The following is a 15,530-nucleotide window of genomic DNA, read 5'->3' on the forward strand; positions in this document are numbered from 1 at the left end:
TATTGAATTGTAGAAGATGGACATATGACGACAACTGCCTGCATTTTTGTGTCACTATGCTCTGAAGTCAAGAGCGGATGAAGGATATTGGTACTACCCAGATACATGTGCAGCTTTGCAAAAGCCAGTCCAATAAGCCAGGACAGGAAAAGCCTCAGTAATGACTAGGAGAGCCACTGTAGATATTGAAGTTCTTAATCTTCCGATAAATGAACAATGAAAATTAAGGCAACTGAATAACAAAATGTACTTTGATGGTTTATTTTGACAAGTGCAATGTACACAATTTACATCATACAGTAATAGAAAGTTTATAAAAACAAATGTAGTCTTCATCACTAGAGCATGATGGGCCAAATCCTGAAGCACTGACTTCTACTGAATTGTTCCAAATAAAAATGAGGTCTGCACAGGAGTTGGCCCTCTTTTGATCTTAGCTAAGAAACTATGCAAGATTGCCTTTTTTGGTGAGAATAATCAGGTTTGCCAGTGAGCACAGTAAGAATAAGCTATGCTCTGCTGAGTTAAAATTTTACAGACAGCATGTTATCGTTACAGTAAATGTCTAGAGCCATATCTGACTTTTCTAGCAGAGTCACCTAAATTAAAACCATTTCCATTTCTTCTCTCCACATTATAGAAAATTCACAGATTTGGTTTCATCATCATCTCATCTATCACCTTTGCAAGACCACACAAATGATAAGCCAATCAGTTCCAACTCTTGCTGTATTCTTGAGCCAAACACCATTTTTGTTTAGAAAAATTGACATCAGATACAAATAAAATTTGCATTTCTTGAAATCTCTTTAGTATTTTCACTGCAGGCTGTATGTCTGTTTTGTATTGTTCACTGAAAGAGTTATAATGAGGGACCGTGGATCCTTCCTATTCTTGACAACAGTTATCTTTCCTCTCAAGGCCTCACCTACAAGAGCAAAACACAAATAATGATTGCATTTACACTGAGTTGGATACACAATGGCTTGATTAGAACAGCAGTGTTACATTTATCTCCTTTTATTGGTTTGCATGAGGAGCCTGTTTTAGAGGACAAGAGATGAATAAAAGGCACAAAAATATTACAACTACAGCTGTGTGCTGAAACCATCTCCCTATTCTATCAATTAGTAACGTCATTGACTACGAATCTGGCCAGTCAAACTGACTGACTTAACGTGACATCGGTTAGGTTTCATCAGACCTGTTAATGTCTCACTTGACCCATCCAGTGAGCTATTAATTCCAATCAAAATTGCTATAATCAGATTGTATAGTAAAGGACTCAATATGTCCTGCATACACAGAGTTCTCCTTCCCCAAGGCTCTCAAAAACTGTCTCCAGTTAAGAGGATTTACACACTAACAGCTTAGCAGGCCATTTGCAATAGCTTCTGGAAGCATTTCTCAATACTTCATTAATATAGCAGATATAAAAAGTCATCATTTTGGTATCACTTCTGCCCTTGAGTTTAAGAAGGAGCTCTCATTTCCTGGAGAAAAGTTAAAATTTTAAATTCTTTAACATATTAGGAATTTTCTTCATGAAGTAAACATTAGTAATGTGCTATGGCTAACAAAAAAAGGGAGAGTATTACTCCCCGAAGTGGACATCTCTTTATTCCTTCCTTGTGTTTAAACAAGGGACATTACTACAACCATGTCAGAGAAGTTAAAACTGAGTGAATAGTATAAGTCTAGTTCACTTTTTCACCATGAATGCTAAGAGTGTTTCCTATTTGTATTACAGTAACGTTGGCCTTGGTTTTTAAGATGGTTTTGTTTTTAGTCAGGTCCTGCAGGGGAATGTTTAAATAAAAAAAAAATCTTCATTAAATTAAAAAACCGCACAAACATAATTGTCACAATTCAGGGCAATTACACCTATATTTTCCCTCAGTTGTCCACTGAGGACACCCACCCTCAGGTTTCTGGCTCCACCCCAGAGAGGCAATAGCTGGCAGTCGCTCCTGACTATGGTATTTCCAGGCTCAACAGTTCCCTGCCTTCATTATATCATTCCAGAAAAAGATAGTCTATCTAAGCAGGCCTGCTTCGCTTCTCTCCTCCGATGGTACGTAGTGTAATTGACATACCTGTAAGTTACCAATGAGTTTTCTAAGCAAGCACCAATTTATTTTTAAGGTAAAAGCAATACAGAGAAAACATACTAAAAGCAATACAGAACCTACACACATGCTAATAAGCTTACCAGAGATCACCTCAACTGCAACATGAGCTCTGTCAGGAGAGGCCTTCAAACCCCATCCAGGGATTTTCCTGCAGTTTCAAATTCATTACATCCTTTGCTCTGAGCAACTGTTATGAGCAAGGGAGTCACCCATTTATCCAGCCTGACTCTTTCAAGAGATCATGACTAGATAATCAGCCAGACAGTGGGTCTCTGCTCAAAGTGCAGCTTCAAAAGTATGGACTTGAGGTGGGTCATTTGCATTCCCCTCACCCCTATTTCCTAGGAAATCCACTTCACACTTATTGACCCAGAAAGTCCTTTGAAGTTCCTAATATCTCCCAGAGACTGCATTAATCCTGCCTTCCTCCTAAAGACGTTCTATACAATCCCACAATAATATACAAATATGTGCATTTTTAATACAATGGACTCCAAAGGTATTAAACTGAATTCTATGAGGTTTAATTCCATAAGGTTTGTCCAGGATACGGTAAATCACTGTCAGATCAGTCACAATTAGTATTAAATTTTGTTAAACCCCAAACAAAAATTGTCATTTAGCAACAGTTTTTTTTTTTTTTTTGGCTAAGACATCAAGGAGACATCTTGACAGAGGCCCCACAGCCCTTTTCAGAAGGGTAAATTCCACCCCTTAATGTTTCAATTTAACCTTCTGTTCATCTTAATCTTTTGTGGTATTATAAGGGCGAATTAATACTATTAATTTGTACCTGTTTCTGCATGGTTATACTTTTTTTAAGCTTAGTGTGTTGTAGCAGACTGTGTAAGATTTGTGGAGACATATGCCTGTAGACAAGATCCAGCCCTTAATTTTCCAGAGTTATGTAAAAATATCGTCCCAGGTAAGGCTTAAAGTGTGTATCTAAAGGGATACATATTTCTGCAAGTTTTTATTATAGACGTAGGAAGTGGACAATAGCGGTTTCTGTAGAGCTACAATGCTAGTTGTTCCAGAAAAATTTACTTTTCTTGATGAAAGATTCATAGACCAAGAGGACAGTAGTGAGTTTACAATTATGAAGATTACCAACAGCTGATCCATGCTTCATGGATTTGAACAAACAGAAAGGATAGAGATCTATAAATAAATGTACATACTTGCATAGGATAAAGAGGTACACATAAATGCTGAAGTATTTTTAACAATTGCAACTAGTCACAGTTGCTTACTTTTCAAATTTCTTCATGTACTCAGATTGAAATGTTATTAAAAAAGGAAATAATGCAGTAAATCTTCATTCCTTGATCAAAGAACCAGAACTTGCAAATGACTCAAAACAGCACTTGCTACTGACCAAAACACTTTGAAAACCCCCTACAATTTCAGATAAGTTATCAATGAACACATTTGAGAGGCCAGAGCAGACAGTGGAATTAGGACCCAAGTGTCCTAACCCACCATCCAATGTCCTCTGCACTGGAACACCCTGCACGAAATCCACTTATGTTCACTACATGTGAACAAACAGGACTGCATGTATAAAGTATGTCACTTTTACACATGCACAACTGAACACAAAGTTGTGTGCACGAACCTATATTTTGAAAATCTAGATGCACGAGACATACTTTTAAGTTAACCAATTCAGAAGCATTCGTGCAAATTTCATCTAGTTAGCAGTTCATCTTGCATTATGTTAACTACATATTTGATTATAAAAAAAGAAACCAATACTAGGTCTTTGAATGTACTTTAACAGTTAAAAGTGCAGTGCTGCTATACAAAAATGCCATTTGTCATAGTAAGTACAGGGCTGGGACTCTTCATACTTGTCATTTAGTGCCTACTTCAAAGTTTGCTTTAATTTTCATTACAACTTTTTGAATACATGTATGAATGCAGCACAAATTGTGTTTCTTGGTCCATTCGTTGTGAGCTCATTTTAAACCCATGTACAACAAATGGATCATATTTATCAAATACAGAAACACCCATTTCATAATTTCATGAAGAACCGATGATCCAATAGATAAAGGCTGATGCTAGATAAATTCAGACTAGAAATTAGGCACATATTTTAATCAGAAATTATGGGTTTGATACAGGAATCAGTGGGTGAATTTCTATGGCCTGTGTTATGCAGGTGTTACGCAGGTGTCAGACTAGGGTTATGTCTACACTGCGCACCTTACAACGACGTGACTGCACTGCTACAGCAACGCCGTTGTAATGCACACCCTGTAGCCACTCTGTCGCTAGAGGAAAGCTCTCCTGATGACAAAATAAAACCATCCCCAACTAGGGGCAGTAACTTCAGCTCTCCCGCCAACGAAAGTGCAGTGTAGACATAACCATTATAAAGATCTAGGCTAACGGCTATTAGAGAAGAAAAAAAAAATCTATAAATCCATTACCATGTTCAAGGCTTTTTAATACTATCAGTATTTTTATGCCAGATTGTACTAAAAATAGAAGTTTAATCCACATGATCCAAACTTTTCATATGTGAATGTCTAAAATTAAGCATCCATATAACAGCAGCCTGATTTTTGGAGGCACTAAGCACCTGCATATCCCAAGTTAACAGAAGTTGTAGTTATGCAACACCTTTGAAAGTTAAATACAAATTAATATGGCATCCAAAAATTTAGTCAAGACTCATAAAAGAGACTGCAAATGGAATGTGTACTGTCAATGCATTAAATTTAGATGCACTGTAACCGTTTAACTTTGGTTTATTGGCACATACAAATCACACCTTTCATTCTGATGCTCACAAGAATTAAGAATAAGTCATCATACTACATATGAATGCCCCGCCAACTCTCCTGAAGCAATCATCATCTGATATGAATATTCTTCCACATTGTGGGGAAATTTGACGTCTGGACTTACAACAGTATTATCTAGCAGAGGGAGCTCAATGTTGTTGCTACCTTTATTTTGAGACAAAAATTTGAGACCAGATGTTCAACAGAATTATCCCTAGGGTTTTGGAGTTTTTTGGAAGATAAATATGAAAAGTTAATCGATTAAATTAGCAGCTCTCTCCTTTAACATTTTCCAAAATATTTAGAAAAAAGATAACTGAAAAAGCTTTACAAAGGAAGTATTTTTCTTTCAGCCTTAAGAGGGTTTCAAAATGGAACTGTGCTTTTTATTTGTAAATAGTTACTATTTGGAAAAATCCATATACTAGACCATGTACTATGAATTTAAGCAGAAAAAAACCAGGAGTTCTGCTTAAAAATGTATGGTACAGAATGGTGCATTAATAAAATAGAAGACTATCCATATAAAACACGAATTACTCTGCTGCTTCCATAGCAGGCGTTGCTCCTTAACTGATCTTTGCCCCCTCCAACCCCCAATCCCAGCCTCTGCTACCTTCTTATGCCTCCTCTGCCTCTTTGGCATCCCGGTCTCCTCTCCCATCCTTCTTAGTCTCAGAGCAGCTAGAGATACTTGTTATTTAGTAGGATTTCTAAAAAGATTGTCAACGTCTGCAACACTTTTTGTTGCTGAAAAAGCTGAAATTTATAGTGCTGTCTTTGGATAAATAAAAGTTATGAGCCAACAAAAGGCAGCATATCTGCACAGTTTAAAGCCAAGTGGGGCTGCTGGTTTCAAATTTAAATGGATTTAAAAAAAAATCTATTCTTGCAGCTGTCAGATATCATATTAAACACAAATCCAACACCAGATCCACGTTTAAAATGACTGAACGGCAAGAGTTTGTCACAGGATGCAGAATACTTTCACAGTCAAAAATGATTTTCAACAAAGGAGTTTAAACATGGCAGAGTGGTACCCACCTAAGGACAATAAAAACAAATCTTGTTCTCAAATTCTAGAATTATTTAGCTATTTCCCTGAAATTCCAGCTGAGCTTTTATTAAGTGTCCACTTTGCTCAACAAGACTGCTCCACTGTGGTAATTGTTATTCTGTACACAAATACACTGTTAAAATGGAATGACTAGTTATTTAAATGCAACAAACCTGTCAAGCAAAAGGATAAGATTTGATACTGGTTAACTACTTCATTACCAGCAAATGGAAGACATTTAGCCTTAAGGCAAGCTATGAGGAAGAATATCGAAAAACTTACTGATGATTTCAAGAAAGAGAGCCCTCAGTTATTTATAAAAAGTTAATTGCATTAAGCGACCCAGAGAATCAATGTGTAATTCATTGTCAAGAGGCACAGCTATGTCTTCCCCACATTAAATCTGCCTTTCTGAATAGCCTTTTCTGTAGCTGAACCGAGCAATGGCTGTGTAACCATGTAACAGGGAGGCAGATCAGAACAATTAATCTATGTCATGGAGATATAAAATGACTGATGCTTTTTAAGAGCTCTACTGTCTTATAAGCTGCAGAGGAAGCTCTCTCTGCAACTGAGCTGCATCACCTTGCTCTTATTATGCTCAGTAGGATGCAAATAAACCACACTGTAGTGCTGCAGTTCAATTAGGACAAAACTGAATTCGTTATAATCCTGTTCCAGCATTTTTATTCATCCCTTGGAAAAACCTTAAATTTTGTCTCCCAATAAGAAAAAAAAAAATACTGCAGTAAATGCTTGCAGCAAGGAACTTGCTATCGCAGCAGATTAGAAAGTGTCTCTATTTCCGTACCAACATCATCTAAGAACATAAATTACATATTTGCAATTGCCTTACATATGGTAGCATGCTATGGATGACACTGATAATACCTCTGATGTATTATTGTGACTCTGCTCTGTATTATCAATGAGTATGAAAGGTCCTCAGGACAGGGACCATAACTTCCATATATCTTTGTACAGTGCCAACACTGGAAGTTTCATATTGGGTCAGGGCAGTGATCCACCTACTCCAGTATCACATCTCTGAAAGGTGTAAGGACCAGCTACTTTAGAGAAAGAAATAGTGCAATAATCTGCACAGAGGCTAAATTTCTTTCTACCCCTCATGAATTTTAAATTTATGCCCTGAAGCATAAGATTTTAGATCCCTTCCAAAGATTATTTTTTAAAAGTCTTTGCTACTATAACTCAGGATTTAAAAGAGATTGGATGTTAAGAACAACAAGAAAAGCTCTAAGCCTCAATCATGTCTTGTGGCAACGAGTTCCACAAATTAGTTACACTTGTGTGAAAAGGTATTTCTTTGCATCAGTTTTAAATTTTCTGCCTTTCAGTTTAATTGAATCTCCCCTTGTTCTTGCATTATGAGAAAGGGGGAATAGAAGTATGTATAGCATTCATTACTGTATACCTTTAACATGTCTCCTCTTTTTTCATTTCCTCTCCAAAACACTAAGGCTTGGTCTGCACTACAAAGTTAGGTCAATGTAAGGCAGTGAAGGGTTAAAATCCATGTGCGTTTTATATAACAACCTGGTATATGGATTGTGCCAGCTCTTTTCCAGACCCAAAAGTCCAGAGTTTGGTCAAGGGACCAGAGGCCTAGCAAATAGTGATCAGCTAAGAGAAAACTGGGGTAAACAGATAATCTTGTTTTACTAAAATAAGCCTAGTCAGCAAATTGCCAGGTTTTGGAGCTGAGAACTAAATAATTGTGTCTTATTCGGAGTTGCAGATTGAACAAAGAAGCCCTGTTTCGGTTGTTATTTTCTTTTGTAGGGAGATGTTCCCACATATCCAACCCTGAGTTTATGAAAGGTTGGCACATGTCAGTATAAGATATGGTCTCCTTCCACCTCCCTTTTCCAGGGACCAATGCCTGCCTTAAAACACAAAGGAGACAATCTTTATTGCCATATACTTTCATTGTTTCTTTGTTTTAATCCCTAGGAATGTATCTGCTGGACAATCAGAGGAGCTACTCTATTCCTATGGACCCCAAATCAGAATTCAACATATATACTTTATACTAATAACATTTTATCAAAGTATTAATTAAATGTTAACTTGCTAACTTGAGACCCTGGGCGGAGACATTATGTAACCTGTCAACCATTGGCTAATGTGCTATCTTGTCTTGCTAGACCTATCCCGGCGTGTGGAACTGTCTACCCCGTCACTTTCCCCCGCCCATGGAAAATCCATATATTCCATTGTAATCAATTGATTGACAGTGTCTCTGAGCCTAATAAGCAAGGTGACACTCCGCCAGCACTGTGTGTAATAAACTCCTATGCTTGACCTCTACACGGTGTGGATTTATGTTCCTTCAGGCAGCTTACATCAACCTAACTCTAAGTGTCTACACTACAACATTGCTCCCGCTGATGTAAGCCGCACACTACACCAACCTAATAACTCAAGAGGCTTAGTGCTAAGTCAATGTAGTTAGGGTCTGTATAGACACTGCATTACTTACATTGGCTGTTGGCTGTCAGCCTCCCTCCCTGGGCTCACAGCTGGAGCCCCACCCCGGAGCTCATAGCCCGAGCTGTCAGCCCTGGGATGGGGGTAGGGGACTCCAGCTGTCAGTACTCTATAATGCCCCACACAGTTAAGTTAGGGGATGTGCTCCTGGTGAGGATGTGTACCAATGACAGAGGGGGCATAGTGTGGACATGAACCACTGCAGTAATTACTGTGGTGGCTATATGTCGACCTAACTTAAGTTTACCTAATTCTGTAGTGTAGAAAAGGCCTAAATCTTTTTACTCCTTTTTCATATGAAAGTTTTTCCATGCTTCATTCTGGTCATCCATATCTGAACTTCCCTCTATTACTGACATGGACTTTTCGAGACTGGGGTAATCCAAAAAGATCATAGTATTCCAGGTGAGGGCATATCATTGCTAGAAAAGCTGTTACTCATTTAAAAAATACAAACTGGAAAATTTGTATGGGTCAGACCTATGTTTATGATGGGTTACTTTCTATGCGGTTACATGTAAAGGGATTGCTAAAGGAACCAAACAGGAAAGTTAAAACAATGACACAGATAAAAGTCCTTCAGGAAACAATGGACAAGCTGTTTATTTGGGAATAGCCCCCCTGGAGTCAGACATGGGTTAAGACTGGTTTACTCTTCCAAAAGCTAAACCCAAGATCAAATGGAAGACACCAGATAATTAAAGGACCATATGCCTAGAAAAGGGTGGGGAAATTGAATGAGTGGCCAGAGACTGCCCAGGAAGCGTCAATTAGAGTTGACAAGCTGGCAAGGAAACAGACACAAACTGCAGTAGGGGCAGTCAGCTTCTCACAACCCAGAGGTGGCGATAACTGAGCTAGCTGAAACGTAAAAAAGCTCACAAGGAAACATTAAGGGTCACGTAAAGGGACATGTGCATGTAGACCTTTGTTTTTACCCTTTGCTCTGCATGCTTTGTACCTTTGACTGAGAAGAGCTAAAAAAGGATCTCTCAAAACTGGGTGACTGGGCAGCAAAATGGCAGATGAAATTCAATGTTGATAAATGCAAAGTAATGCACATTGGAAAGCATAATCCCAATTATACATATAAAATGATGGGGTCTAAATTAACAGTTATCGCTCAAGAAAGATCTTGGAGTCATTGTGGATAATTCTCTGAAAACATCCACTCAATGTGCAGTGGCAGTCAAAAAAAAACGAACAGAATGCTGGGTATCATTAAGAAAGGGATAGATAATGAGAGAGAAAATATTATATTGCTTCTATATAAATCCATGGTACGCTCACATCTTGAATACTGCGTGCAGATGTGGTCATCCCATCTCAAAAGAGATATATTGGAATTGGAAAAGGTTCAGAAAAGGGCAGCAAAAATGATGAGGGGTATAGAACGGCTGCCATACGAGGAGAGATTAAGAAGACTGGGACTTTTCAGCTTGGAAAATAAACGAGTAAGAGGGGATTTGATAGAGGTCTATAAAATCATGACTGGTGTGGAGAAAGTAAATAAGGAAGTGTTATTTACTCCCCCTCATAACACAAGAACGAGGGGCCACAAAATAAAATTAATAGGCAGCAGGTTTAAAATAAACAAAAGGAAGTATTTCTTCACACAACACACAGTCAACTTGTAGAACTCCTTGCCAGAAGATGTTGTGAAGGCCAAGACTATAACAGGGTTCAAAAAAAGAACTAGATAAATTCATGGAGGATAGGTCCATCAATGGCTATTAGCCAGGATGGGCAGGGATGGTGTCTCTAGCCTCTGTTTGCCAGAAACTGGGAATGGGTGACAGGGGATGAATCACTTGATGATTACCTGTTCTGTTCATTCCCTCTGGGGTACCTGGCATTGGCCACTATTGGAAGACAGGATACTGGGCTAGATGGACCTTTGGTCTGACCCAGTATGGCCGTTCTCATGGGTGAATAAGGTCAGGTCTCCACTTAAAACTGCAGCCGCGCTGTAGTGCTTCAGCAAAGACACTTCTACCCCAGCAAGACGCTCTCCTGTCGGCATAGTTAACCCACCTCCACGAGAGGTGGCAGCTATGTCAACAGGAGAAACCCTCCTGTCGACATGGTGCTATCTGAACTGGGGGTTAGGTCAGTATAACTGCATCGCTTAGGGGTATGGATTTTTCACACCCCTGAGCGATGTATTTATACCAATATAAGACCAAGAATCGCTGTGTGCCCTCTGAATGGGCATTATAGATGTGAAGCCATGAACATCTGTCATTTCCTTCATTAAACATTTAGAGCATTGGCATTAGGAGGGATTTCATTGGAACCATTTCTAGTAGGGTTCCTACAAATCACAGTGGATGGTTGCCCAAGTGGTATGGTAACTTATGATGAAATGTAAATGCTACTAACAGGAGGTGACTAGTGTTCATTCCCTGTCTCATCCTAAAAAGCTGTATGAAAGTTTTCTAAGTAGCGGTTATATATGCATTCACAGGTGTGCAAAGATGCCTTAACAACAGGTTACCATAGAGCTGATGCCAGCATAAAAATCACATTCCAAGTCAGAGGAGCTATATCTATCTTAGTTTATTTTCAGTAACTGGGATATAGTTTCATATGCAAAAACACTAGAACATGCATCCAGTTTCTGAATTTATATATGGAAAAAAGACCCCTCCTCCCCCCACTTTAGTAACAAAACACACTTGGCTCTTCAATATCTGGAAAAAGTGTTTTCACACCCTTTTGGTTTTAGGAAATAAACTGAGCAAAGCCTTCTCTTATTCCCTTCTTTTGATTGTATGGTTTACAGGCTTGCAGGTAGAAATTCAAAGAGCAGGCTACTCTCGCATCCCACCTCAAGGCAAACTGCACCCCTTTCTCCAATCCTCATGACCCAACAGCAAGTGATTAATGACTTATGAAAAGGCAGTGAATGTAATCTGCTTCAACAGGAAAATCATCTGGGACAGAGACAGACAATAGTAGCATAATTTAGATTTTATCAAGATCCAAAACAGAATTTATTTTTTGTAGAACTGGGCTTCGTATCCAAGGTCTTATATCATAATTAACTGGCTATAAACCTCAAATGAGCACTATTGCCTAGAAAAGTTGGTTCCTTAAACCAGTGGTTCTCAACCTTTTTGGGCTCAGGACCCATTAGTAAATGTTTATGGCCTGTTGCAACCCAGTAAATAGTCTGGGGGTAGAGGCCTTGGGGTGGTTTCTGATGGATCCTGTCTCCTGGGGGTAGAGGGCTGGGTCCTGCCTGCCACTCACCGCACAGTGGCAGCTCCTGCAACTCCTGTGCTACAGGGCTGGCTGGGCTTGACTCTCTGCTCTGGGCGTTATAACTTCCAGGATTGCAGTGCATCTCAGGTTTTGCTCTGCCTCCCTGACCAGAGCAAATATGAGAGTGGAATTGTGACCTGGCTCATGGGGTTGAAGTGCCACTCACTCAAATTTGGCCTACCCGGACTTCTGTCATCATGACAGCTGGACTAAACCTGAGTAGCACTGGGACCCCAGAGGTTACAGTGCTGGGAGCAGAGAGCCAAGCCCAGCCAGCCCCGTGGGACAGGGGCCACGGGAGCCGTCACATGACCCTTTGAAACATTCTGGCAACCCCAATTTTGGGTCCTGACTCGGGTTGAAAAACCCTGTCTTAAACCCTCTGTCTCATCTGATGACCAAAAAAAAACCAACCAACCAAACAAAAAGCCACCCAGGGAAGGATAAGAAATCCTCCAAAGGATTGTTTGCCTTAAACTTAGTAACTTCTACTTATTCCTTCCATATTGCTAAGCCTCCCATTTATCTTCTCTTAGACCCTAGACACTTGGAGCCACAGCCACCCACCCCACTATCTCTTCCTGGTTTGTAACTTCTGCTGCTGTCATCACCAGCTTATGAACGCCGAAGAGCAGCCTCACTTCAGTGATCCCTACTGCTGACATAAAACTGAACTCATGAGACCATGTGTTTCAAGGGACTTGTTAGTGTTCTAGAATTCTGCTTTCATGTCCGGAGGCTCATGACGCTTTTGCAGGTGGAGCTATTACGGATTTCCTCAAGTCGGACCACGTACTGCTTTACCTCTGCATCAGAAGCATTTTGCAATTGTATTGTGGGGATAGAAAACAATGATCAGTTACTGGGATCTTTTATGCTCAGATAGCATGGCGGTGTAGACTAAATACTTACAGTGAGATTTTGTAAACAGACAGGTCAGGGAAGAGGGTAAGCTGGTTTTATGACAACTTTATGCCTTGCCATTTCTGAGCAGCTGCAGAGGTCACTGCAGCCCAGTTGGCCCTGGACTTCTGCCTAAATTACAACACCCTGTTCCTACTTGTCCTACCTTGGGCCCACTTGCCTAAGCTCAGCAATGCTGCTTGGAATATCCCTGCAGCGCTATGTGCTGCAGCCCCGCCCTCTCCTACTCCAATATGACCCCTATGTTGGAGTTTTTGACAGGGGAGCATAAACAGTCTAACACAAAGCCTGTGCCAGGGTAAATTCTCCACTAGCCAGATCTGGGGCTCCAACATCCCTTTTTCATTGCAGCAGCATAAAAGAGGCAATAGCCAGGAGAAAACCTCTTCCTTAGTGCTTGAAGTAGTATGTTACAGAGGTTCCTGAAAAATCTTCAGAGCAGTTTTTAATGTCAGGTACTGAAAGACATGTAACATAATATGCAAGATATTGACAAACTTCATATTTTAATCTTAAAGAAATGAAAACCAATATAAAAAAGGCTGGGTATCAGCCGTTTCATTGGCCTGGTCCCCTTTGACCTTAAAGTTCAGGCTGCAAGGAAAACTAGATTTAAAAAGGGTGAGATATCACCACTTCGCTTATCAGAGAACAACTGCTATGGTGACAGGGTTACGACAGAATTTAATTGCATGGTAGATAGGCAGAATAGGAAGTAGAATCTCATTTAAGAACTTAAATCCTCCAATAACTGAATGTGGAATGTAGAAGTATTTCAGTTTAAAATCAAAGCATGAAGATATATTAATTGTGCCAAAGCCAAATTCCTACTATTTAACAAACTCGAGGAAAGAAAATTAACATTTTAAAGTTTGTTAGCTTACAAATGGCTACCTAATTATGGTGGAAACTGAGGAGAAGTAAAAAGATAATCAAGAATTTTTACAGGGCTTAGTTGCACGAGTCCTATTTCAGTTTTGCTGTGCTCAACCTTTTTGGCATTGTGGAAAAACAATAACATCAAGGTTTTATTTCCACTGCAAGGCAATATCAAGAACATAAAATAACGGCGATGTGCTGTTTTATTGCTAATGGAGTTTGTTTGCATGCAGATTTTCTGTTTCAACTTAATGCATTGTTATAGGGGAGGAGGAAAAAAATTCAACAGAGACTCTTAAGGTTATTTTTGGAAGCATTAAATTTATTTACCATATGTCTGGCCCTAAATCAAACTCATGAACCCATGATCTTCTTTAGCAAAAATGTTTAACAGGGTGGAAAGCAGCAGATGGAAAAAAAAAAAAGAAACAAATGCAGTTTTTCCTCCCTAACAATCCAAATAGATATAAAGTATCGGTTTTGTTTTGTTTTTTAAAAGGATTTTTCAAGCTTTCTAAGGGTGGCTATCTGAAGCCTGACTGGCATCTGTAGGGAGTTCACATAGCACCTTTGCAATGTCCTTCAAATGGAAAAAAAATGTGTGTCTTGCCAATAAAATGTCAGTTGGCTTCTCCCTCTAGTTTCTTTCGTTTTGCTGCATTGTTAATTATTAAAAACAAATCCAGCATGCTGACAGCACTCTTTTACTTCATTGTTCATCACCTTCAAGACTCAGATCATGCCCAGTAGGGAAAAAATACAAAAGTTACCTTTCAGATTTAATCAGTAGCAAGAGCTTCTTTCTACAGGGTTAAAACATCACATTTCTTTACTACATAGTTCTGGCTTAAGTTGATGGTTACAGACAACTCTTCACACGATTATCATTTTGACTAATATCTATTAACTTGGTCTCAGGAACTTCTGACCCATACTGAATCTTTTCCCTCTCTCATTTCCCCACAAACATAATTCTTTCCAGCCTTTCCCAACCAGGTGTGGGTTGTTGTTTTTTTAAAGCAGTCTAGTTGTATTTGGTATTATTAACATTAACGTCAAAAAGAATACACATACATTTGTTAGCTCTAAAAGAAAAATACACAGATGTATAATTTGAGAATACAAACTGGCATGATACCAGAGGAAGGACTGAACTAGCTCATGCTGCAGAACTGTATAGTCATGCTTTGACATAATGCAGCCTGTTAAAGTAATACGCAATAGACTCAAGCAGCCGAAAGCATTGCAGACAGCGAATCTAATAATATAACAAATGCTTTACAATCATTTCAGGCAACTCAATTAAAACAAAAAGGCGTTTTTGTGTATTTGATAATTGGAGAATGAGAATTTAATTTTTGATGCCAATTTTAACAATGTTTTACTTAGACTAAAAATAGTGGACAAAAATAACTTGAGTTTTGGCAAACTGGTTATAAAACCTGCTTTCAGAGTCACTATAAAGTAGATGTCCCCAAACTGTGGGGCATGCTCCACTAGGGGGGACGCGGAGTAAAGTTTGGGCCAGCCCCCACAGGACTCCGCTCCTGTCCCCACCCCTGTCCCCAGCTGTGGCCCCAGCCTCAGCCCCTTTACTCCTGTCTGCGTCTCCTTCTCTCCCTGGAAGCCACGGCCCCACTCTGGGCCTCGGGGGGTGGGCGTGGGCTGAAAAGTTTGGGGCCCATTGTTATAAATAACAACATTATTTACTTTTTTCTGTAACTGTCATAACATCTTCTCAAGCACCCTTACCAAATAAAATATGGAAAGCAAGTGTCACCAAGGGTACATAATTTATAATTTAGAACAAATAGGTAATAAGTATGTCTATCTTCCCACTGGCTGCAGATTTTTGAACCTCTCACTGAACCAAAAGGAAGAAATAGAACTCAACACTAATATTAAGTCTTTAACCATCTTCCTAGAGCAGGGGCAGGCAAACTTTTTGGCCTGAGGGCCACATCG

The 15,530-nt window shown here is 39.4% G+C and overlaps 1 protein-coding gene across 5 annotated transcripts in view; it reads right to left on the reverse strand.

The window, feature by feature from the left end:
* Positions 1–245: 245 nt before the first annotated feature.
* Positions 246–15,530, reverse strand: part of PRMT3 (protein arginine methyltransferase 3) — a 112,123-nt gene continuing 96,838 nt past the window's right edge. For all 5 annotated transcript variants that reach the window (XM_005305334.4, XM_065592575.1, XM_065592578.1 and 2 more), the window contains one exon: positions 246–928. In XM_005305334.4, the coding sequence (XP_005305391.2) occupies positions 819–928 (110 nt within the window). In that variant the 3' untranslated portion in view covers positions 246–818. The remainder of the gene's footprint in view (positions 929–15,530) is intronic.

This window comes from Chrysemys picta, chromosome 4 (genome assembly GCF_011386835.1).
Source record: "Chrysemys picta bellii isolate R12L10 chromosome 4, ASM1138683v2, whole genome shotgun sequence".
NCBI classification, from domain to species: Eukaryota; Metazoa; Chordata; order Testudines; family Emydidae; genus Chrysemys; species Chrysemys picta.